We start from the raw sequence: 25723 nt of genomic DNA, 5'->3' as shown, positions 1-25723 counted from the left end.
ATCAGGGAGATGCAAAAAATTCCCTTCCCCATGTGAGTTTAACCTCAGGGGAGACACAACAAGAGGGAAGGCTTGAGGTTCTTGCCAGTTCTTTGCCTTGTACCAGCTTGTTCATCCAGCAGTCCACTGTGGCCCTGTGATTCCTTTCAACAGCCTGAGGCTTCTGTTGGCTTTCCTTAGGCTACTCCCCCTACAAGCAGCACTGCTAGGTATTTCTAACACTCTGTTAGACTGCAAAAAAGGAGAATTAAGTGCTCTGCAATGCCTACAGGTCACTGCTGTCTGGCAGGAGGGAGGTGAGCTGCACACTGTCTCTTACCTGAATTCTTGTTGCTTTGTTGTTGCTTCAACATGTTTTGCCTACTTGTATTCTTGCAATACCCTTTCTAATACAAGGTTAAACTCTCCAAGTCGTCTTCATCACTGATTTGCAATGCATTTAACTGAATGTGTGGGTTTCATCTTTAATTAAATGAATACTTTTATTTGTCTTCTGTACATGTATCCCATGGAGCAGAGAATGCTCCTGCTGGTCTGTTGTGAGTTCCACATAGTTTCTATTATCTGAGAAATAGTGCTTGAAAAATATAGCCTGAACAGACTAGGAAAGTCCGACTTGTTACATTAGGAGCAATTTTTCCCCTGAAGAAGTTAACATGCTGTGATGGCACTGAATATGGAACCATCTGTGGCGAGTTTCAGGTATGATCTGTGACCTTTAACCATGGGAGAACAGCTGTTATTTTAAGACTGCCTGTGCTGAAAATGCTAATATGTCATGCTGCAGTCTTGGTTTACTTAACACTGGTATTTAAATAACAGCTCCACTCAGTTGTGTGAATATGGAGGAATGTTATGTAAAAGAGAAATCAGTCAGTTCTCATAATTAGGTTTGAGATGTAACTTTCTGCAACTAGCTGTAAGATAGGGGGAAATAAAACCCAAATGTTTATGAGGAATTATGATTTGTTATTTTACAGTTGTATAATGCTGTTATTCAAACAGTTTATGCACAGAGGTTTGAGCTGTGGAAGGTTTTATGTCTTTATAATTAAGAGTGAAAGAAGCAAAACAATCTATGAAACATGTTACCTGGCTTTTTAGGAGAAATACTTGTGCTTAAAGCAAACTGGAGAGTCTGAAATTTTTCCTGTGCATGTGGAGGGGAGGACTGACACTGACTCCCGCTTTTGTACATTTTGATGAGACTTATGAATTGTATAAGTAATTATCCAAACTTTAATGAGCAATTGTGCCTTCAGGTTCCTCGGTTTTAAGTAGGATACTAACATCTATCTTAGATTTGGCAACTGCGAGAAGACAATGGCCCTTAAATGGTGGTCTCTGCTTGGGACTGCAGATCATATACAGATCATATGGGCTCCATTCCCACGCCCTTCAAATCAAGTAATTAATTGAGAAACCACCAAGTCATATGGATGTAATGATCTGTTAGGCCCTTCCTGTTTCTGCTTCCTGTGATCCCCTAATGATTTATAGTTGTTCCCTTGATGCAGGACTGAGCAGTGGCTACAGAATTTTCCAACTTCAGAATAAATTTCTGATTGGGCTATCTCAGCACATGAGGTATTTCCATTCTCAGCAGAGATGCTGATGGCAGTACAGGTGCTGATGTAGCTGACTTTGGTGATTAATAGTATCATTTGTCTTCCTGTTTTCCCACAATGCTGACGATATGTCAGAGAGATCTTTGGTGTGAAACAAAGACAGCCTTTTTTTATCCATCCTCGGGAACTGATCTACCATGCTCACACACAGCATATTGGACCTCTGGTGTAGAATTACTCTATCTTTAGTCTTAGGTTCAATTTTTATTCTGTTTGTAAACATAAGGATTTCAGTCTTTTGAAAACAGCTTATTTTAAACCTGCATAAATATCTGGTACATTTTTAATATCCTATTACTATACCATTTACTATAATTGTCACCACGGAAGGAGGCAGAAAGCTTGCATTTAACATGAGCATAGCAAGATTTCTCACAGCTAAAGGCCATAAATAACACATTTTCTACTTTGGGACATGTGTGTATGAGGTGTGATTATAGTTATTATGCAGCAGTTTTAAGAAAATGACTCATTTTGAATTATTCAAATCTCAGTGGATGGATGAAAATGAGAACCAACTATATTTTAGAAAGAGTATATTTTCTGCAGACCCACAAAGACCCATTTGCTGGTTTTGGAGATTGTTGGTATACAGACAGGTTAGCAGTCTTCACTGGAAAAAAACTCTCAATTCTGGGAATATAAAACACAAGAGTTCAGTCTGTATGCATGTTTTTGGTTTGAGCCAGGGCTATTAAATATGGCTCACAAATTTCAGATTTAAGATCAGAATTTGTCTTTCAATCATAAATTAGGCATACTGAACCCAAAGATCTGGTTTATGTACCTTCTTAACCTTGTGTTAACCTCATCTGATTTATGTACCTCCTCAACTTCACGAGTTTTCTTCTAAATGTAACTTGTTAATTTATTGCACTTCTGTATCTGTTTCCTTATATCAAATGTCAAATTTTCCAGCAAACTCAGAACTGATCCCACTTTGCTTCTACTGAAGTCAGTGATGAAACTTCTGTTGACTATGAAAAGGATTTTATGTCACTGCCTGTGAAAGTGGGAGCCTGAACTCTGTGCCCCCAGGAAATTTACTCCAGTCTTGTGATCTTGACGACTTGACTGGGAGCAGAGTAAGGCCAGTGCGAGTCCTTTTGCAAATCCAGTCTTAAACTTTGCCTACCCAAACAAGAACATCTGGAAGAGAGAGGCTGTCTGTATGGGACATCTATAATTTTGCAATAAAAGTTACAGGGCTGGCTGGATTCAGAATGCTGTAATTATCCAATCAATGCATTTGCCAAAATGTGGTTTGGAAGGTCAGAGCTTTATATATAAACCAGAAATGTCTTCCAGTCCATCAGGTGCACGACGCATTTTCAGTAAAGAAGTGGCAGTTTGTAGCTGTGTGCCTTCTGAGAGCAGTTTCTAGATGAGGCAAGTTTATATCAGCAATAGAAAGTTCTGGTTTGCCCACGTAATGAAGTAGGTGTGCATGGCTGTGGGCATTGCTGCCCAAGAGAAGGGAAAAGCAAAACAACTAATAGCCAAAAATCTCTTTTGCAGCTAACTGCTGGCTGGTAATGTCCACAGTGGTGCCATGGACAGCTCTGGGTTAAAGGGCTTTGCTCTGTCATTAAAATTACCATTAGTATTTCTGCATATATCTGCATCTGGGGTCAGCTGGGCAGAAGATCGGAAAGGGAAAACACTGGAAATCTCAGTATATAAATCTGATCTGAGATTATGACTGCTTCATCCAGCACTGAGAATGAAAAAGAAACCCCAAATCAAGCCAAAAAACAACCTCATGCATGTAGTGGGAGGTTGCAAGAGTCACTTCTGTGGGGTTCAGGACAAAGAATAAGCAAAATAAAATGTGTTTTAGGTATGAATGTACAATATATGGATGTTTGCATCATGAGTGGTTGCTCTTCTGTGCCTAGCATGGACAGCAGAGTGTCCATTGTGTCTTACATGTATTTAAAATTAATGTTAACTTGACTCTATCCCACATAAAGGGATAAAATAAAAATCTTTTAATATAGAAGTAGGAAGTTTAGCTTGTGATCAAATGTAGAACACGTTACATGTACCTATTAATGGCAGTGTGCACTCACAATTTTAATTTGAGCACCTTCAAAAGATTTTAATAACGATAAGCTAGTAAACCTCAGGGAAATAGATACAGGAGGCCAAATTCAAGTGCTGGAGTTGTAAATCCAAGTAATTAATTTTGCTTTTGTGGAATTGTTTTTAATTTCTTCCCTGAGAGAGTAGAATTTAGCTTAGCAAGAACGCTTCTGAATGTTTGACCTGTGGGCAAATGGAGGCATATGAGGATTATGAGACTTGCCCGAGGTCACTCAGTAAGTCAGGGAAGCTATGGGAAGAGAGTCAGTCTGGTGAAATATCTTCCAAAACCACTGATGCACCCAGACTTGTTGACTTACAATAGAATCCAGACAAGGCTCTTTTTTTAAAGAGCCACAGCTAGTAATTTGAAGCTTTGTGTCTGAACCTAGAGAGATTTCTTGTTCCAGTAGCAGGACTTCAGTTACTAGAACTGTATGCTGTGCAAGATGAAAATATTGCTCTTATGTAAAAACAAATTTTAAGTCATATTGATAAAAAAAATCTTTTCTTGTTCATGTTTTCAGAAAAAAAGAAAAGAAAGAAAGAATTGAAAACATAAACTGACAAGATATAACCTGGAAAAGTAACACCTGCTGGTTCTAGTAGTGCAGGCAGATATCTGGAGAGGGTGTAATGGTTAATTCTCCATGATTTGCAGAGTTGATTTCTATTTTTAAATATATTTCTAAATAAATGTCACAAACTGTCACCACAGATGTAGAAGCTGAAATTTTCTAACATGGATCCTGCAACAGGTCATATTAGACAATTTTAAAATAGAGAAACCGTTGGCAATGTGAAATGTAGTGATTTCCACCTGTCTAAGATCAATGTGTTCCTCTAAAATAGTTGAATAGTCGGCGCTTAAGGGAAGAAAAAATTAAGTGCAGTGAGTCTGTTGCACAAATCAAGATGTGATTGCAGCATCATTGCTCCCTTACTAGTTCAGACTCCCTCTGAATATAGTGTTGATGATGACTTTGCTACTCTGCGATATCAAGTAAGCTTGTGGGTTTTAGCATATAATAGTGCAATACCAAATTAATCTTCATTTCTGCTTAGCTGAAGACTTTCAGCCTCTATCTCTTAGAAGAGTTGCTCCCAAATATAACAGGAATAGAATGATTTTGAAGTGGTTGAAAAAAACCCATGGGAGCCAGTGCTGCTTTCTTGCCTCCAGTTCACAGGCGTGAACTAGGGCTGGGCTGTCTGGAAAGTTATATGCAGTACAGTAGGTCGGTTCATCACTCCATCAGATGTTTTCTTCATCAAGGGTGAGAGCAAAGGAACTAGCACTAAGGTAACAGCCTTGGCAATGGTAGTAACACATCAGATATTTTCAGCTTGTCTTCTGGGAGATAACCCATGCTTGAGGTTTACACTTCCTTGAGAAGGATTTACCTTGCAAAAGCAAAGACTTTTAACATCAACGTAGAGCCCTGAGTTGTGGCAATTACCCTGTGTTGTCATGAATTATTTGGAATAAAATAATTTTGAAATCTAATTTAGTCATTGCTATTTCCTGCCTATTTGGTCAAGGAGCAATGCAACCAGGCTAGTCTGTGGCCTGCCTTGACTCTTGGGTTCTCAGCAACTTGACAAATATGTAAACACCAGGATTTCAAAGTCGCCACAGACCTGATTGTATGAACCCCAGACCTCAGCTTCAGATTTGATGTTGAGTGGTATGACCACAGCTGACTTTCTGTGAGGAGGGGAAGGAAGGAAACTTTGGCCGTTTTTGCAAGTGACCCATTTCTCAGAAGACTAAAAGAAATCTTTTAATGAAATGAACAGCCACAACTTTTGTATGTGTATGGTAAATGAACTCAAGCAACAGGGCAAGATCTGTTCACCAGGAATAGCGAGGCAACAGCCGACTCAGCTCTGTCCTCATCCTACAATTACATGGAAAGGGTAACACCAACCTCCTGTTTAGGACTCGGTGGTCACAGCAGGGCCCTTTTGCTCTTAAAACATGTTGAATTGTTGGAAGGAAGTAAAATAATTAAAGGCCCATTCTTTCCCAAGCCTTCTTTTTTGACTTCTGTGTGCAAAATTGAGGCCCTGCAGATATTTTTGTCTGTTTGTGTATGAGAAAAGAATGTTTGTGGCTTTTTTAAAAAATTGACTGTGAGGCAGAAGAATAGTTCTTGATGAATACTAGAGTCAGAATGTATGTGTACGTATATGCTCACACATGTAGATGCATGTGTGCCTGTATATATGTGAATATACATGTTATATATGCAATATACGTATGTATATATACATATGTACATGTTTGTGAATATGTATGTACACATATGAATTAGAATTTAATCTTAATTATGTAGTAGTTACATGATATTGTAACCGTTCATAGAATTTAATGTAATTTTGTCTACAAAATCAAATTTAAATTATCAAAATAACCCTCGTGACCTTTAAAAAATGTCTGTAAACCTGTGAAAATTGCATGTGCTTCTGTGGGAGTTTGGTTGATTGCTTGTAAGGGACGTGAAGACAAAATACAACATTTACAAAAACCGTTGTCTTATTTTCACTCAGTTTGTAAGGTCAGGACTTGCTCTCTATATAGATACATGCAGGCATCTTCCATTTCAGCTACTCACGTGAGGTTCCCTGTACAGACAACATGGACATCTGGCTCATGTAATCAGTGGATTCCTGGACATGATTTGTCTCATCCTAAAACAAACATCTAAACCAGGATGGTGATGTTCTATAATATGACTGTCTGTTCCTCCTGATGGTACAAGGAGTCTAGTGTAATTAACTCAGATGTATACATCTACCTTGCAAGTGACTGAGGTGAAGCCTACCTTAGGAAACCAGCTCCTGTTTTAGCTATAGATGTGGATGTCTGCTGAAGGTTCTGGGAGTGCTCAGTCGCATGCAGGATCCCCACTTACTTTCCAAGGAATTAGTGGCTGTACCTGCTCAGGAACTTGTGTGCAAATATTGTGACCCATGCTCTTTAATGTAATTAGGCTTGTTCAGAAACCTTTTATTTAAATCGGTTGGATTTACATGCAAACCTGGATGGAGCTGCTCCAGATTTACCTCTTTGTTAACTGAATACCTTTGTAAACCCAGTTCTACGTGATCTCTGAAAATGGGCTGGACCCTCTAGTAAATCAGAGGCCTTGAATGTTATATTTCATTTCTCCCCAGTTGATACAAAGAAAGGTGAAAGTCTTTCATTGGGGAATTCCCCAGTGCTTTTAATTCTATATTATTTTCCTCTGAAGTTTTTACTGATCCCTCTAGTTATATTATTTTTGTATGGTTCATTTTACAGAGTATTTGGATAAATGGCAACCCTTAAATGTGTCCTCTGTTCTCATGGATTCATCCATCTCAAACTTTGAAGTTGTGCATGTTAGTAGAGATATATCCAATGACTTCTCCACTGCCAGAGATGTTTGTCTATCTGGTAAGAAATGGTTATTCATAGCCTTACAGAAAATATTGTCTTCTGAGCCTGAAAAACCAAGAACACTCCCTCACACACTTCTGACATGGATACACTGATTTTACTTATTTTTAAAGACTACCGCAGTGTTTCTGAATTTGAGAAAAGGGACCTGAAATGCTTTATCTAATGAAAGATACAATAGACATAAAATGCCATACAGTGATTGTGTAATTTTGACACCTTTTGGGCACGGAGATCTCTTGCTTCTCCAGGCATTGTACAATTTCAAGAATATTGTAGCAAATAATTAAAGGGATGATGTCATTATTTTCTAAAGAACAGTAAAGGGAAGCTCATCAAGTAAGACAGATGGTAGAGCCACCTACCATTATCTAAAGTAACCTGTAGCTGTGATGCACAAGGTTAATTGAGAGCTGGGATGAAGCAGAGGTTGGGCTGTAGTAACAACAAAGGAAACCGCTTTAATCAATAGCCTGACTAGACAGCAAAGAGTGCTTTAACTTCACATGACTGGCAAATCTTTGATGCCGTAGAGCAGTAGAAATAAGGAAAAAATTCCCACCTACTGCAAAAGATGGTTCTTGGAATGGTACTGCTTTTTGCAGAAGATGGTCCTCACGCTATGAGGGTGAGCAGTGCAACTTACTGTTTTTCCTTTTCCTGTAACTGTTTGAAGGAGCCTTTCTAAAGGAAAAGTTGGATACCCACCTCTAGCTACAAACTGGGATAAGTGAGAGGACCACTTTTCTTGTTCTGAAACCTTTCCTTGGGACTCCTTGGGGACAGTTTGAATTCAGCTGAGGTCCTCAGTACTTTACTAGATGTTTTTCTTCTCCTAAAACCTGTTATAGCAGTTCTCTTGCTGTATTGCTCCATTTTAAAGCCAATATAATCTTTTGTCCTTTGGCTATTTTGGAGAATGTTCTGGGAATCTGAGGACATTTATGTCCCATTATTCTGCTTTAGAGCTACCTCATATCCTTGTTGCTTGACCTGTTGTAAAACATTTCTTTTAAGCATCTTATAACAATGTCATACAAAATACTTTGACGATATATTTTTACCTGCTCTTTTTCTTCACTTTCACCTCACAGCTTGTTCAGTGAACCAGTCATGTACAGTGGTTACACTGGAAATGCAGCCTTCAGCAGTAAGATGCCTTTTCTACCCCGATACACAGATATGCACACATGGCATGCAAGGGCATAGCTGCTGGATTTTACTCAAAGAGCCAGCTACATACATCTACAGGAGACAAGGTAAGAGCCATTTAAAGCTGTGGAGGAAGGAACTCAGCTGTGGTGGCCTGTGCACAATTCTTGTGAAGGGAAGAGTGAGGAAATCCTCACTAGGCATCAAGCAATACGGATGTCTCCAAGACAACTGTCCATTGCTGTTTCAGTAGAGCTACAGCCAAGCAGGATGGGAAAACATCCCCAAATACTTTCTGTATGAATGCATGAAGTCATAGTATTACCATCTGGTTTTGAAGCAGCTATAATAAAGGAAATCTGGTCTATGAACGATGTTTTGAAAAGTTCAGAATGATAAAAACAAACAAAAAAGCATTAATGAAAGTCCAGCTCCTTCTTTTTCATCTGCAGAAGATGGTTCTATATGTTCTTCCTTTTAAACTCCAAGAATAACACAAGAAGTGTTGAAAACCCACTGTCAATTGAAAGTCTTAAGGACCATCTCTGGAGAAAACAAACAAACAAAAAACCCTAAACCAAGATGAACTAATATTTTAAAGAAGTGAAAATTATTTAAGAGAGAAATAGAAGTTGTGTAGACAGGTAAAAATTCTATTTGGTTATGTCCTTATTTGTAACTGTGTTTTGTTGGTTTTATCCCTTGATTTTAAAAGAGACTGCTTTCTTTTTGTGTAATACTGATTATTTCTTTTATTAGAAGTAATTATAAATGAGGTAACAATAAGGGGGAAAGGAAGAAATATTACATTTTCTCTTCCCTGAAATTTCTGTGAAGAATTGACAAATCAATAAGAACCTTCGAGGTTCAAATTCAATGAGAGAAAAAGGAGTTTATCATTGTCAAATGAAACAAAATCACAGACAGAGACATAAAAGCTAGACTTGTGTGTTTGTATATTTCTGTACAGTTTTGGGTTTAGTCACATGACTTAGAATTTGGTTCCTTCCTATCAAATACATTGTTTTAGGAGAGAAATAGTACAAGGTATCACATAGCTCTGTTTTAAAGTAAGGCATTACTGAAAAACCTCTTCTTTGGATAGATAACCAATTATTCAGATAATCCTTATATAAGAAAGAAAAAAATTTGGACCAAACTATAACCCCCTAATATTTCATAATTTTCTGCAAGCAAAAAATAAATTCAGATGAAAATTATGTTTGATCTAAAATGTAGGTACTGGCATAAGTTCTGTGGATGAGATGGTGATGAAAGCCTTCTGGTACCCTACAGTCTTTCATTCCCTTCTCTGGCATGTAGAAGGCATGCGTGTGCGTGACTTAAAGTGAGCCCTTGCATTGGTGATTCCCACTTCAAGAACAGCAGTCCCTGCACAGGACTGTAGGGAATTTGGACATAGGTTGTACTCATTGCCTTCTGTTGAAGCTCTTCTGTCTCACATGATGAAACAGCTACTGGAGAGGGGACTGAAGTGCAAGTCTTTCCTGGTGAGAGCCCAAACCAATGAGCTGTGTGGTTATCTTTCCTCTCTCTGACTTGCTATAAACGTTTAAAGGTTTAACATTGTGCTTTTTAAAGCTGGGGTTGGGGTGTGGAAATCTGAAAATCTCTCTCCCTTTCTGTACAAATGGTCAGATTTATATTCTAATATGATGTCTGATCTGGAAGAAATGTTTGAGTAAGGGTTTGGAAAGTTAAATGCTCATATCCAGTAGCCAACATCTGGCATAGCATGAAGTATTTTATAGGGAGAGAATAACACAGTTTTATCTATGTTTCATTTAAAGAAATGAATTAGACACTTAACAGTTTAAAAATAAGGGAAATGGGATTAATTTTCATTTCTGAAATGGTACTAACTTGAAAAAGCAAATTATTTTTCCTCTGTTCCCCAATAGATTTATTCCTGCCCATTTCTGAATCAGATTTAAACCCATCTGCGTACATCCCATCCCATGGAGATCTGATGGGCAGATCCCAGGTGATTCGCATTGGCTTGGAGTGGAGAAATATCAGCCAGTTCCTGGGGATCCCGTATGCTGCACCTCCCCTTGCAGAGAGGCGCTTCCGTCCTCCAGAGCCGTTTGCTTGGGTGGAAACCTGGAATGCTACTGTGGCTCGGTATGAAACTCCTTTGATCATCTGCAGAAGTGCCTGTCCACCCAGGTGTATGAAAGTAGCTGGAGTGATGACCACGATATTCATGTCCTTTCTTGCAAAAAACCTATAAGGCACAGATTAATACAAGTTTGGGACTTTGTTTAGCAAAAAGAATAATTACTCTGTCTATCTGTTATTGCATGCTAGCACTTCAAGAAAAAAGGCAGATTCCAGTACATTGCCTTGAATCTATTCATAACTCCCCATTGTCTGTCTGCTGTCAATCCATTTTCATTCTGAGTATTTACACATGAATTTTATAATATTTATACAAGTACATTTTGCTCCTGCTGAGCCATAAATTTGTAGAATATTTAATCAAACGGGCACTTCAGCGCTCAGGTAACCAGAAGTTGTGGGCCTCATATAGAAATTCTCTGCCTAGTGGTGTCAGGAGGTGAGACTGAAGGATCCAGATAGTCTTTCTGTCCAAAAACTATTAAAAGGCAAATACTTGCTAAATGGCTTGAACAGAAGGAAAGAAGTTATAAACATTTTAGGTAATGCCTTAAGAAGATATGAGTGCTAGGAACTGTATTAGCAGATGGGCTAAATTTCTCTTGAGTTCCTATATCTAGTGTTCCCCTTGGCTGGCCATGGCTCTCCAGGACTGTACAGACATCACTGTTCGGTGAGTTTAGGTTGGAGGTGCTCTGTGGACATAGCCTCTGTGGGAATGTTTGTGTTTCATGTAGTCTTACAATACGAGTCTTAATTTTGTTGTGTTGGGAAACCAAAATGACTAATTGTGAATGTATATTTCTTAAAGAAAATAGTGTTTGGGTGACACTACTTAGTATATCTGTGCTGTGGAACATGTTAGGACAGTGGATTTATTTTTTAAAAAACCCACAACAAATAGAAATGCAGCAACAACAAGAAACAAGATATGGAAATACAGTGTTTTTATAGGGTCTTTCTCACAGTGCATCCCTGCTCCACATAATAGCAAGCAAATTACAAAGCCCACAAAACCCGTTTTAGTGAGCCATGCTGCACATGTACACAGGAATTTGATACAGGAGAGCTGGTACCTGATCATGTTCCTATCAATAAAAAGCAGACAGTTTCATGGCAGACATGAGGAGCTGCAAGGAAAAAAAAAAGATAGAAGCAAGAAACAGATATTGAAGGTGCAGAACAATCAAAAAGAGAGACTCTGGTGGAAGGACTTGGTGAACTTTCTGTAGAGGGAGTTGAAGAAATCAGGGCTGAGAGCTGAGGTTTAGCAACCCAAAAGCTTCCAAGGGAGCTAATATGGACATGAGGTCTATTGAGACACTGTGTTATCCTTCCAGCCATGGCTGGCTATGCATCCTATTCAATTCCTCCCACCAGGAGTAGTCCTCATGTGGTTAGTAATTAACTACTTGAGCTAGGTGATCTGGCCAAGAGCTTACGTGGTTAAGGAAATGATAGATTTTGCAAGGAAGCTGGGAGGATGGCACCTGTTGGCCTGACATGAATATCCACCTGCTTTGGTGAAAACACACCCTGAGGCTACAGAGTTAGAGACCTAGCTGTGTGGAAGCTGTTTGGTCCCTCCATTACTCAGGATTTATCCCCAGAGGTTTCCAGCAAAGTCTGTGGCGAACTGAGTGAAAAAAGATAGTGTTGACTTGAGGAGTTGAAGGACTATCTGGCCTTTGGTGGTCCCATCCTTCAGGCTGCACCTGAGTTGTGGAGGTGTTAACAGCAAAACCACAGTAACCATGCAGTCCCGTGTATGTTGGAGGGATCTGGTGAGATGTGGCTTTTTGTTTCTTCAGATGCACAGTGATGTTAGATTAACACACACACCATGAACTCTCTGTGTCTGCAGCCACAGCGTAGTGTCTGCCAGGATTTTGGTAAGAGCCATCCACCTCTGTGGTCTGTCGTTGAAGACCTGGTGTTGCAATGAGCTGCCTGGCTGAGATTTTTAAAGCAATTTAGGGACCATAGTTAATCTGCTCCTATCTTTTGAATTCTCAGGGCTTCCTTAGGCCAATGAAGATCTTGGCCATTACCTTCTATTATTCATTTAAGGTCAAAAAAATAATTCTTTGAGCTTAGCACCATGGAGGCACACTTGGAGAATCAGAGGGACCTCACTCCCTGTGTGTATAGAAAACGTTGACATCTTTTTTTTTTTTTTAGGTCTCTATAGTGATGTTGCACAATATTTGTATATAAGAAATTCACATTAGCACACTGACATTACTGACAGAAGAGAAATATTTACTTATCAGCACAGACCCGATAAAAGACTTTAAAAAAAACCCCCAAACCAAACAAAACAAATCAAAAAAACCTGTCCAGCTGTTGGAGTCTCCAGCTGCTGGAGGAGCTGTGGCCCTGCCTCAGCAGGTGGCAGCCTCTCCCCAGAGTCGGTCCTGCCATGAGGAGATCCTGGGAGCTGGAGGTGCAGGGAATCTCGATGAGTTGTTACCAAAAAAACCCCCAACAAAAACCATGAGCATGGGTGATGATTCCTGTTGCCCTGTGGAAAGCTACATGATTAATAGGGTTTGACCTGTTGTCCTGGCCAGGTTCCTACCTGGGGATCTGTATTTTGTCTGCGTAAAATGGCTTTAACAGTTTTGGTTGGAGGTGATGTACTTCTCTACATCAATGTGAGAGCTATTGAGTGATATCACCATCCTAGGAACCTCCCTTATAGAAAAATGTTGTAGAATTGCATTAAAGCTGGTCCTTTTCATTGCAGTTTTCTATTAAATTCTTCACACTTTCAGTGTAAAATTTTGCAAGGGCATTAAAAATGATATTTAGAAATAATGCTCTGAGATATTACTGTCTTTTCCATAGCCTCTTTTGGCTTCTTTTCTAATAACTTGTGATGCTTTTCCATAACTGATTATGAGATATAAATATGTCTGTGAAGTAGATGGAACTGTCTTCAAAATAGCTTATATCTGAACTGCAGAAGTCATCCACTTGATTCTTGCTGTGGAGGGAGCTCAAGCTTATGAATCTCATACAGATGATAGCCAGAAAATTATTTTTTGTACATGGCTGGCTGGCTGAATTCCTATAGAAAGGTTACTTTTAACATTGCTGGGTACTGTTAATGGTCTGCTATGATGTTTAGGGCAAATGGATTTTAAAATTTCTTTAAAAATTTAAACTTATCATATTTTCCTACAGACCACTAGAAATTAAAACAAATACAAATAAATGTAGCCTAGAGACTATTAGACATTAAAATAAATAACTGGCATTTCAGCAAAAGAGTGGATTACATAGGTGTGCAGGCAATAGCAGTGGGAGACCCATGCCTGAGACCCCCAGTTCTGCTCCCCTTACATCTGATGATAATTTTGTGCAGTTTATGTAAAGCGTGAGTTTTCTGAAGGCTTTTCAAGTTCTAATATTTTTAAAATGAGGCTAGATTTCTGAGGGAAGGATCCTAGATGTGAAAATACAATGTGTTTTTTGTATTTTTATGTGTTTATACAAACCCACGTATTTGTTACTAAGGTATAGGTGGGCATAGTTTTAAATGTCATTGAGATCTACAAATTTAAAGATTTGATGAACTTAGTGCATCAAAATATAATGAAACAGCAGCAGTGAGAAAAGAATACAAGCCTTTTTATTGTAATTTTTTCAATCTGTGCTTCTAGGGCAGCTTGTTGGCAGCCAGGAGATGGAGAGGCCCCGTCATACTCTGTCAGTGAAGACTGCCTATATCTGAATGTCTTTGTTCCTGCCACCACTGTAAGTAGGAGACGAGTTGAATTTTTTTTGTAGCTGAGTACTGTCTCTTTTCAAAGTACTTTTGATTGGCATGAATGATTGTATTTCATGTGGTGTTCACAAAGCCCTGCAAGGTTAAATTAGGTGCTCTGTTGTTTGTACTGATGCAAGAGTATTCCCTATAGGCTTTCAGTGAGCTGTGTTTGGGTAACTAGGAGGGTAGAAAATTAAAAACCTAGAAATAAGAGAGACAAAGAGGGAAATAAAACACGAGAAGAAGGTGGCAGCAAAAGAGGAGAAATTAAGGATAGAAATGGCAATGCCCCTGAAATGAGACCATTTGTCCAGGAGACAATAATGCAATACAACGCATCATATCAACACCACCAGTTGAGCAGCAGCAGATGAGGTTTTTTTCACCCTCATCTTCACTATTACCCTGTTGGCATCCGTGGGAGCTCTGTTGAGGAATGAGGTTAGCAAGCAATACTAGATTTGTGCCCAGCTTGCAGAGCATAAAAATAGATGTTTTAAAGATGACCGGGCCAGTGGTACAATCTAAGTAATTGTTATTTGAAAGCTCTTGAATTTCTCATTCTAAACAGATATAAAATAAAGCTTCAAGTCAGAGCCAAGCTTAGATGATTGGCCAAACCCCTGGGGGGCTGGGGATAAAGATGCTGAATAACATGTGGATCCCATCGAAGAGTGGGCCCAGAGCACAGGAATAGAGCTTTCTTTTCCACAGTTCTGGTAATTTTCAGAAGGTGATGGTGGTTATAATAGAAATTTATGAGTCTGTCATGCTACAAAGAGCTGGTTTAGCTATCTGACAGCACCACACAGAGTCCCTTGCAGGTCCTTTTAATCACAGAAAGATCAGCAGTCTGTTTTCTCCCTGCAGCATCAGACTGTCATTTTGCCTTCAGTGCAGTCATTGCTTATTGAAAGCATCGGGTCACTGTCCCAGGCAGTTTGCCAACTCTATTTAAGTGCTGCTTTCAAGATAGCTTATTTGAAAGCATTGTATTTTCTACCATCTGATAGACTAAATAGGCTTGTTTTTTTCTCCTTAGTGGCACCGAGAACTGAATCCCTCCTGTCTTTTGTAGAGGTGTAAGGTAGAAGTAGATCCGATCAAGTCAATCAGTTTCACAAGTGTAAGTCTAGCCCAAGAGAGAACCAAAACTTCTGTTTTTGCAGAAGTAGCTGGGAGCAGAAGGCATGGCATTTTCCTGTTTCTTTTTGTGGTGAGCTCTATTTTTTACTCACATACAGAGAGCTATAGTTATATATTTTCAGCCCACGGAAAGTTAAATTAGCTAGTAAATACTGAATATAAAATCTCCTGGAGAGCAGCAAAGGCAGAGGTCATTCAGGAGCATTTTGAGTCTGAACAAGAGCACGGCGCAGGGACTGCTGCCTGTCACCAAAAGACTCTAAGCGTCAAGCTGTGAAGAAGGTGAATGACATCACCTCATTTTGCTTCCATAGCTACGTGTACCACATAACCTTCCAAATAAAACTGACACTTCTGAGAGACTTTTTTCCACCTATAACCATCACCACCTGTCACACTAGCAAAGCAAATCTGTGCTTCAGCTTGATTTGCAAACGGTTCAAATGTAAGATCAAGAGTTTAAACTCTCCACTAAATAAGAATAGAAAGTGTATCCTCTCTCCTTTTCTCCCATCTCCTGCACATGTTATTCCCATCCTTATTGCATCATCCCTGTTGCACTCAATTCTTTACAGAGCAATATTGTACAATAGTAAAAGCACTGGAGGTTGCCTGGCTTGGTAGAGTTTAAATCCCTCTCTGCCAAGTAGCTCATTAAGTGTTTTACAGAAGGATGGAGAAGGTGGTTCTGAATATTATGAAGCCTTTCAGACTTCCAGCTGACTTTGCAGCTTCCTGGAGGATGCTGAACTTCTCTCCCCCTTGAGGGTTTGCACATGGGACCTAAGCCCCTGCAGGCTTGAGACCATGGTGGAGCTGCTGGGCTCCCCAGAAGACATTGCCCAGCTAGCTAAGCCAATAAGCCATCTGACCACGTCCCAGCTGGAAGTCTTTGTACAGATTTTACACCTCCAAGTGCAACTGTTTGTGTTTTGTTGCTAAGCATGGAGCAAAACCCTGCACTGCACAGTAGCCACGTAGAATCCATGGCCTGTCTGTGAGGAACATACTGGCCCCACTCTGCCCAGCTGTCATGTCTGCCCTACAGCCTGGCATTGACACTAGTGGTGCTGTGTCTGAGCCTGGTTCAAAGTGGTGGGTGAAGGGACTGGCTCCAGTAGGCTTTAGTTAAGGTCTTGTGTTTCTTCTGCCTCACAGATTTAATTGTAGTGTTTGGTTGGTTTTGGCCAAGAACAAGGATTGGGAGAAATTAACTTATATTTAAAATAAATTATCCAGCAGCTAATGTATAGTAAAAAATTAATTGACTACCAGATAGATAGATAGATGACATGAAATATCTCGTATTGTGAGACATAGTTCAATTACAGCATGAAAATAATTGTGCTATGCTATTAAAATGGCTAACAAGAAACGGGAAGGCAATTATGTTAAACAGCCTTAATCTAAAATGCCCAAATACATGAGCTCTGAGATGGAAATCCCTTGGGATTAAAACCAAAATTATTATTTTGTGATAGTTTACCTTTACATAGGAGAGGGATCTGTCATTGCTTGGTGCAGACTAGAAATGGGAATGCTACATCCAGACACTTGGTACTAGGGACAACCGCAGTGCTAAGTCTTCCCCCAAATTGCTCCATATCTGTTGCAGCAGGCTTTGTTTTGACATTTTTAAATTTTATCTTCTGGCTTTGCCTTTCTTAAGCTTTTCATCACTACAGCATTGGGTAAAGTTGCTCAGCATAATGTAATATAAAACTTACAGGACAGCTGGAGGTTATGGTGCTATGCAGGCTGTGGGCACATGGAAAATGCCTAGTTTGAACCTCAGGTTGATCTGAGGGGATGAAGCAGGCTCAACATCATGTTTAATACCGTTTCAGCTGACATGGCTCGATGTGGTTATATTTCAGAATGAATTTCCATGTGAAAACAGACTCATTTTTTTCTTTACCCCCATTTCTCTCTCTGTGCTGCATGGAGTGCAGAAATGAGAACCAGGGACAAGGCACTTTGAATTAGGCAATTTCTATTCAAGAACAGAAGTTCCTGAGAGAGAGCAGCATGTTTCAGTGCTTGCAAATTCTTGGGTTTTCTTGGTACCTTTTCATGTTTACAAGAAGCCTCTGAAGTGATTCTCCAGATAGATAAGTGAGGAGTGCACACAGTTATGACAAATTAAAGGGCAGCTGAGGGCATTTTGCCTCCTATCCTGTAATTTTGCAGAGGGCTGCAACCATCACTTCTCTGCTGCTTCTTCTGTGCATCCAATCACATTTTTGCTGGAGACAACCTTTGCCAGAGCAGATGGGACTGCTGTGTTTAGCTAAGCTCCATCCAGAAAATAACAGCAGCAGAGCCCAATGCCCTCTAGCTGCAGCAAAAAACAAATCTCAGATGTACTTTGATGCTGCTGCAGGGGCCACAAGCCCTTCTTCAAAAAACACCACCAGCTGCCAAAGCAGAAAGTGGGATGGGTGGGTGTATGTGACCCGCTGCTGAGCAGAGGAGAGAGGAGCCTCCTTCAGGATAGTCCTAAAGTGAGCAATAAGGGATGAAAGTGCTGAATGGAAAACTGAGGTTACACTTTGAAAAAACCTTTCTAGCATTGGAGCAGGTTATTTGGCTTTATGCAGCAGAAAGGGGAAAAAAAAAAGAAAAGAAAAGAAAACCCACAAAACCCCTCTGTATGTTTCACTGGTATTGCTTCTGAGTGTCATCTTGACAGAGCTGTAATCTGCTGGTAAATGCTGAGGTCTCCTGGGGCAGTTCTGCTTTTGTGTTGCTCATGCAGTGGCAGCTGGCTGCAGCCCTGCTGTGTGTGCAGAGAGGGTCCCCACAGATGGGGTGCTGCTTTGGGGAAAAGCCTCGTTTTCTCAGCAAATTTGGGTGGCTCTGCAAGGAGTGCTAACATGGGCAGCAGCCCATCGTAACTTCTTCCCATCCTAGGAGTCCTGCTGGGCTCTTTCAGGGCAGACCCCCTCTGTGCTTCATGAGAAGTGAGTCTCTCCCATGCAGAGACAAAGCCCTCTCTGCAGAACCCCTCAGTATATCTAGTAGGGGAAAACCTCCATGGGGATTGAAGGAGCAATGAGGAGCTCTTGTCAAGTGAGATTTTTTTGGCTAGGCAGTGTTTAAGTGCTGAAGACTGGAGAGTAGGAAGCAGCCCTGTGTAGGTGTTGAGTTAGTCCTGCTCAAGATGAAGCAGCACAATGGGCCTTTTCCTTCTCCTGTTTCCCACTTGTTTGAACTTTTCCTGTGTGTTTGTGTAAAGCAGACACATTACAACAAAGCCAAGCTTACCACATGGTCAATGGCCAAGTCAGCAGGATGGGTCTGCCTTGAGCTAACCTGGTAGAGTTTTTGGCTGGTGGAACACAGTGGGGCCACTAAATCTTTGTACTGGACATAGTGTGCTCTTTAATGATATATAGGTCATTGTAGACAACTTAGCCCTAGAACTTCAGACAGATGGCCAAATATCCTCTCATTATGGTCACTGTTAAGGAGCTATGAATGGCTTGAATAATTTTAATGGGGAAGATGCTTGTGTTCTCATCAGTGACCTACAAAAGCAGTTGGCTGCAGGAATATTAACTTCGTTGTTGTCATGGCAGGTCAAAAACATGTCAGTGTTGCTGTTCTTCCACAACGGAGGAAGTTACAATGCTGAGGCAGGAAAGACAACCATAGATGGATCATACCTAGCTGCCATCAGTAATGTCATTGTTGTGACAGCAAACTACCGGGTCGGTGTTTTTGGCTTCCTTAGTACTGGTAAGTCATGGATTTCTAGAACAGTCACAACTACAAGCTAAATTACATTCTACATCACTTCTGTTTTGGTTTTTTGGGTTTGTTTGTTTGTTTGTTTGTTTGTTTGTTTTTTAAAGGTAAGTTATTTTTTAAATTGAGAAACCTGTATCTTTCACTGACTGTTTTTTGGGGGAAAATGGCCAAGAAATGGTGGGGACTTGATCTGAAGAGGAAGGGGAGGGGCTAGAGGCAAAGGGACAAGAACAAACAAACCCCAAGCATCTATATCAAAGCACTGGCTAGACTTCTGTTTGCACTTGAAACTGTGGTTATTGGGTTTTGCGGACACACATGAGGATAGGTTAGGCATTAAAGTTCCTGTTAATTTCAGTGGCATGTCATTGTGGATATGGTTTTCAATGTCTCCAACTTCCAGCTGTTCCATTCTTGAAATTTTGCTAGTGGTCGATTGTGCCTGCATCAGGGTGGGGAAGAGGCAGAGAGGGGTAACTGCGGGTGAATGGTAAGAAGGACATGAAAGTATGGAAAGTATAGCACAAAGGTAGTTGATTGGTTCTCAGTAATTCAGCTTGACTTCTCTGAAGGACTTGCCATGTTTAATTTGAATTCTGTTAACCTCTTTTGCTGTCCTGGATGTGACTGAACGTTTTCATGTTCTCTGTTTGCATCCCTTCCACATACTCTAGTGTAAAGGGCAGTTTTGCTCTCCCATTGCCTCCTAATAACAATTGCCATTAAAAATTATACAAATTCCCATTACATACAGGATTTTATGTTGTGCAAAGAGGCACATACACATGTCCTTAAACCTTTGTGGTAGTACCATCTGGTCTTTGGGATCGTTTTATTTTGATTTTGCCTTTTATTAGATTTGCCTGTTTAAGCAAGTAGGGAACACTTTTCTTTCTACCATCTTTCAATTCTGGCTGGGGCAGGAGAACTTAAGGTAGAGAGCCATGGAGAGAAAATGCAACAATTGCAAGTGTAGTTCTGGCTCCATCTGTCTGGTGGCAATTCTTGGTCTCTCTAGTGGACATTTTAGTACCTTTATAACTTTTAGGAGGTTATATTTGCTATGTTTGCAAATATCAGACCTACATACTTTGCCTCATGATTCTTTTGAGCATTTACTGCTGGTGACTGGGTGAATTTTGCCTAGTTTGGGTTTATAGCTGTATCTACTGGGTATTGTTTCCCTTCTTTGTTTTGCTGTTTCGTTTAAAGCTCGCTCCCATCAAAGCCTGTTTTTCATTCAGTAACTAGAGAGCTGGCACTACAAACTCCTTACTCATTTAGATATGAATTTGGTAATAGGTGTATCTGCGGAAAGAATCACTGTTTTCATCAGTGCAAACCAGATGCTTATGAAAGTGATACCGTGTCTTCGTTTTGGCTAGAGCCAAATGCAGTGTGAATATGTGCTATGAGAGCTTCCATTACGCAGCACTGCCCACGCGTTACCCACTAACCTCCTTCAGCCCTGTGAATCTCACCTAAGTTTCTTCCTAAGTGGAAACTGCTAGCTGGGCTGAATATTATATAGCAGTATTTATATGATGGTCCATAATTTAGGGACCAGGATGAATTCTCCAGCCTCTTTTTAATGGGGATCTGCACCCATGGCCCAAAACATCAGTTCATGAGCTGAATGTACTGAATTGGCATTCCTGCAAACTTTCAGATAGGGGTGGTCCATTGCAAATAGGGAACGTTCAGGGACCTTCTGCTTCTCTGTATTGTTGAGATGCAGCCAGGGACAAGTGCAGTTTTTCCTGGCCTCTTGCCCTGTGGGAAATCCTTGGTGTGCATTTGGGAAAATACTACTGCTCCAGAGGGAACTAGAACAAGTTAGAAAAGGGCTTTACAAGAGTCACTGGAGCAAGCTAAGCACCACATTCATGGGAAGCTCTAAAAATTCCTTCAGTGCCACACTCCTGTCTCCCCTACGTCCCCTTTAGTCCATGTAGGGGTAATGAGCTGTGATATGTCTGCACCAGGTTCCCTGTCAGCATGGATATACCCATTCTGTTGAGCAGTGCTCCCACTGTAATACCTATTCTTTAATCCACTACAGGTTGGTGGAGTACCTCTGACTCCTTCTGTACATAACCAGTAACCACTGGTGATTTTCAGTGAAGGTTATCAAGCTGGGTCAAATACTATAAGAGTTTTTCTCAAACCAAATCCTTAATGATACACCAGGGATGTTTCCATTCTTACTGAAAGACTTGGACAAATCCTGGTCCCTTGGAAGTTTTACCATCAGTTCCAAAGTGGGCAGGAGTTCATCCTTAGGACTGGGTGGACATTAGCAGAAGGACTGTTAGAAGGCTCTGAAGTTACAAACGCAAGTTATGATCCTGTGAGCAATATAATTTTCATTGTCCAACTAAGCAAAGTGCTGAATCCTCTCATGTTGATTTGTCATATATTGCAAAACTAGAAATGAAGAAGTTAAATGGAGATTTTGGGTGAGGAAGGGTAGTGAAAGCAAGAGATTTCCTTTTTTCTGTTTGTTTTTTTGTTAGGTCTGTAGATGTTTTGGTCTCTCATTGACAGGGCTTTTGCAGGCTGTCAAAGATCTCTTATTCTTCTAAGCATACAGGATATTTAATTTAATTTGCTATCGCTCTTTAATGTTGCAAAAAGTGATGCACATTCCTACTAGTGCCTTTACCTCTCGCTTTGCACCCAGAAAAGTTAAGGTGAATTGCCAGTGATATGTATGGCAGGAGTATGGAGAAGACAGTCATAGTTTTAGGCCTGATTCTTTTAAGAGTCCATGAAGTCATATTAAAAAGGATGATTTTCATGCTTAAATTTAGTACTATTGTTCTTTTCCAGTTTAGTAATAATAAAAATGTGTATGTCATTGTTTGCTTCCTTCTAAACACCAGTTTCTTTTCATTTTCCTGTGGTCCCCAGGAAGGTGATCTTTTTCTGCAAAAAGACCATTTATGAGATTATAATCCAGGCCTATCACTCAAGCAGTGAAAAAGATTCCTAGCGACACGTTTCTTTTGGTCTAACTACTGTGAATGTCCGTGCATGCATCTGTTCCCCAGTGTGGTACATTTCACAACCTGGCTGTCGTTTTGCCAGGGAAAAGGAACTGGTTATATTTCCCTCCTCGGTCTTGTTGTACTGGTAACAAGCCACATTGTGTGGCTAAAACATTTACATGGATTTCACTTCCTCTGGGGAGGTCTCACGAGTCATGAAGGTTTCTCAATTCCCTTGAACTGAGGTTTCCTTTTAACAGCACAGAATGGATTTATTGCTGGATTGAGAACGCTGGAAACTGGTCATGGCGTGCAGAACAAACTCAAAATTCCCTAAAAACTAAAGCAGGGAAATTTTTTTTTATTGCTTCACAGGTGTGGGTTGACCTGATGATCTGAAACTATAGCTATAGGTGGAAGGTTGTAGTTTCTGGGGCAATTTGGTTCTTGGCTGTGCTATTGGAAGGGCACTTGTAGTGATGGCTATCGTGATGTGCAAGGCTATCAATAATCCAGTCTGCTCTATAGTCTATTCTGATGCTTAAGTAGGTCTCTATGATTTAATATATTGTGGAATTTATTATGGTAGATATATGTATATCAACTACAGGATGTAAGCTTTCAACTGTTCTTTGCCTGAGACAGGACTACTTGTCCACAAAGTGGCAGCTTTTTATTCCACTATCTGTTCATTTTGATTCACTAGATTCTGAGCCTATCTTTACTTTAAAATTGTACTATTTGGTCTCAGCAATGAAAGAAACAAATAGTTTCAGCTGTCTTTCTATTCCTGGCTTTTCTCTCTTGTCTTTTTTTTTCCCCGAAGTTTTCAATGTGAAGAATCATTAAAAATGAATGGCTCATTGTGGATTAAAAGGAGGTAGACAGTGAATAATCATTTTCTATTCCTTTTTTCAGACTGTGTAGGAATTACTTATTTCTGCTTTTGTTGATATAAAATTAAGCTTGCCTAGGGGATTGCATCATTAGATGCTTTCAGCACTAGTTTCTTATTAATCAGAGTTATCAAGTTACTACTGGTTGGTGTTGAAAAGAAAGTAGTCTTTTCAGTGGTGATACCTAAGCATGGGGAGTACATGATTAATTATTTTTGTTTCCATAGGAACAAAAATATGAATACATATAATTCATATCTTTATCAGTTAGATGTAGGTCAGTCTCAAAGGATATATATGGAGATATTATAAATTATAAAACAATATCTGTACGTGTGTAAAGAAATGCAAGATGATGTGACTTACAAATGATTGGTCAGACAGGGTAAGTGTAAAGGGGATGTAGGAAGCAAACAGATGCAATTAGGAGTACTTCAGGAAAACAGTCGATGATCCTTATTGGGTCCCTTCCAGCTTGAGAATTTGGCAAATACTCTGATTTTTTGTTTACTTTTAATTCATTTTAAGATTGAACTACTTATGTAGAAACAGAATCTCATGGCCTGAATTTATGGATACTTGAGCCTGGATTCAAGTCTTCTGCCATGAGGTGTCCAAATGAAGCTTGGAAGTTGGAGTGTTATTTTTCTATCATGACAGACAGTTAGGCACCCCCCAGGATGCCTGGTGGAGTAGTAAAACTGAAATGGAGTCAATCTGTAAAGTGATGACCTTGGAAGAAACCACTTCAGACTTCTAAACTCTGGTATCAGTTTTGTCATGGTTCAGCTGCAAGAGCTGCTAAAAATGTAGCATTTAATCAAAACATCAAATGTTTATAGATTTATTTCTTTTCAGACCTATTTATTTATTTTCCACAATAGGTTCTCCTGAGGTGAGTAGAAATGCTGGCCTTTTGGATCAACTGGCAGCTTTGAAGTGGGTGCAGCAGAACATCGCTAGCTTTGGAGGAGATCCGAGCCGGGTTTCTTTAGGAGCTGACCGCGGTGGGGCAGATGTTACCAGCATTCACCTGTTCACAGAGACAGCGGATATGGACCTCTTCAGGAGGGTGGTGTTGATGGTAAGTCCTATTCCTGCCATTTCACTGTGAAAGGATGTTGTTACAGACATGAGGATGTTGCAGTGTGTGGGTGCTGGTTTTATTTCATCCATACCTTGGCAGCACTAATAGGGCTTTTATTGCTACAGTTATTTTTCATCTCACCTGTGACTGCTATCTCCAGGAGCTGGGTGCTTCACAAGGATGTACAAGAGATGCACTTTGGTGATTGATTTAGTCATAGTAAGAATCTGGTTTTCGTCACTGTGGGTTTTTGTGTATTATATAAATAGTCTTGTTTCATAACTTACAGGTACAACAGGTTAGTTTCCATTCCATAAATACAGTTGTTGATCAGCAGTTTTTAGACTCTAAAGCTGATGAGCCAAACATCCGCATGTTTTAAGTATCCAATCTCTTTATCTGATCTCATGACAGATTTCATTTAAAAGAAAAAGCAAGTTTCAGAGAGAGAGTAAAAATCCGTTTACCCAAGGGCTTGTTTGCTGTCAGCTTGGACCATTTTCACAGTCACCCCAAGTGATCTGTATTTTACAGCCCTTCCTGTGTCAAATCTCAGGACTTACTTTGAGATCAGATTTGTCAGCATGAATACTACCATTACTGATCTTTACAGTCTCAGTGTTCTCTGAAATGAGGCTTAATCTTCAGTGGAAGTTTACATATCCAGCAGGAATGGTACTTGGACAAAATGATATGTCTGCTAGCAGTGTTGACTTGAAACAGTGAGCAGAGGAATAGAATTCTTGGTCCAGGAAACCTAGGGCCCAATTAAATAAAATCTTGCCTTGGAGATAACGACATCTCTATTCATTACTTGATTTTTCTTCAGTGTGCCTTTGCTCCAGGAAACATAACTTGCCTTCTGCATCTCCATGTCTCAGTAAGATTATTTTAAATTGCATCATTCTAGAGGGGAAGGCAAGGGGAGTTGTTGAAAATCGCCGTTCAGTAGTTGTTTTTTTTCTGTCATTCTCAGATAATTCCTCACATAGTTCCTAGATTTTTACTCATCTCTTGGCATAGCAGTTAATTTGCTAGTAGACCCAGAGTCCTTTTCTCTCAGAGTACAGTTTCATCCTACTCTTTCTCTGAAGTCACAAACTCTTTATTGACATGGCTTAGGATTGGGCCCTGTGGAATCTGTAACAGGATACAGAGCAATTTACCAGTTGAACAACTTATGAAAGGGAAATGTAAGGAACTATTTGCTTATCTTTATTTCTGGAGTGTAGTTCCACATTACATCTTTTCTTTTATAAAATAAACTTTGAACTCCTCCTTTCTCCTCCAGAGGGACATCAAATAATGGAAAATAGTTGCAAGTGCAATAAGCAGGCAGGTGCATCAATTCTTCCCACTAATTTAGTGTTTGTAACATTAATTTTCTTCCTGGGACTGTGCAGACCACTGTCTTGGCAACAGCAGGATCTCCACTTATTTCAAAGTAATGTTAAGTATTTATCCTTACTTTGTCATGGTGGATTTAGTTTTCTTGTGAAATACACTAATAAAATAAAAAGAAAACTAATAGCAATGGCTTAAAAATATATTTTATATTTTTTTTCTTTGTAATGAAATGATGCAGAATGCAACTGTTGGTTTAATCAGATTTCTCATCTAGACC

The 25723-nt window shown here is 39.8% G+C and overlaps 1 protein-coding gene across 1 annotated transcript in view; it reads left to right on the top strand.

Annotated features, from left to right (window-relative positions):
- Positions 1-25723, top strand: part of TG (thyroglobulin) — a 162003-nt gene that overhangs the window by 69485 nt on the left and 66795 nt on the right. The window contains exons 36-41 of the mRNA XM_074837627.1: positions 7021-7155; positions 8253-8417; positions 10233-10455; positions 14121-14214; positions 18955-19114; positions 23897-24096. Of these exons, the coding sequence (XP_074693728.1) occupies positions 7021-7155; positions 8253-8417; positions 10233-10455; positions 14121-14214; positions 18955-19114; positions 23897-24096 (977 nt within the window). The remainder of the gene's footprint in view (positions 1-7020; positions 7156-8252; positions 8418-10232; positions 10456-14120; positions 14215-18954; positions 19115-23896; positions 24097-25723) is intronic.

This window comes from Strix aluco, chromosome 1 (genome assembly GCF_031877795.1).
Source record: "Strix aluco isolate bStrAlu1 chromosome 1, bStrAlu1.hap1, whole genome shotgun sequence".
Classification (NCBI taxonomy): Eukaryota; Metazoa; Chordata; class Aves; order Strigiformes; family Strigidae; genus Strix; species Strix aluco.
The sequence above is the reverse complement of the archived record's forward strand: the minus strand, read 5'-3'. Positions and strand labels throughout refer to the sequence as shown.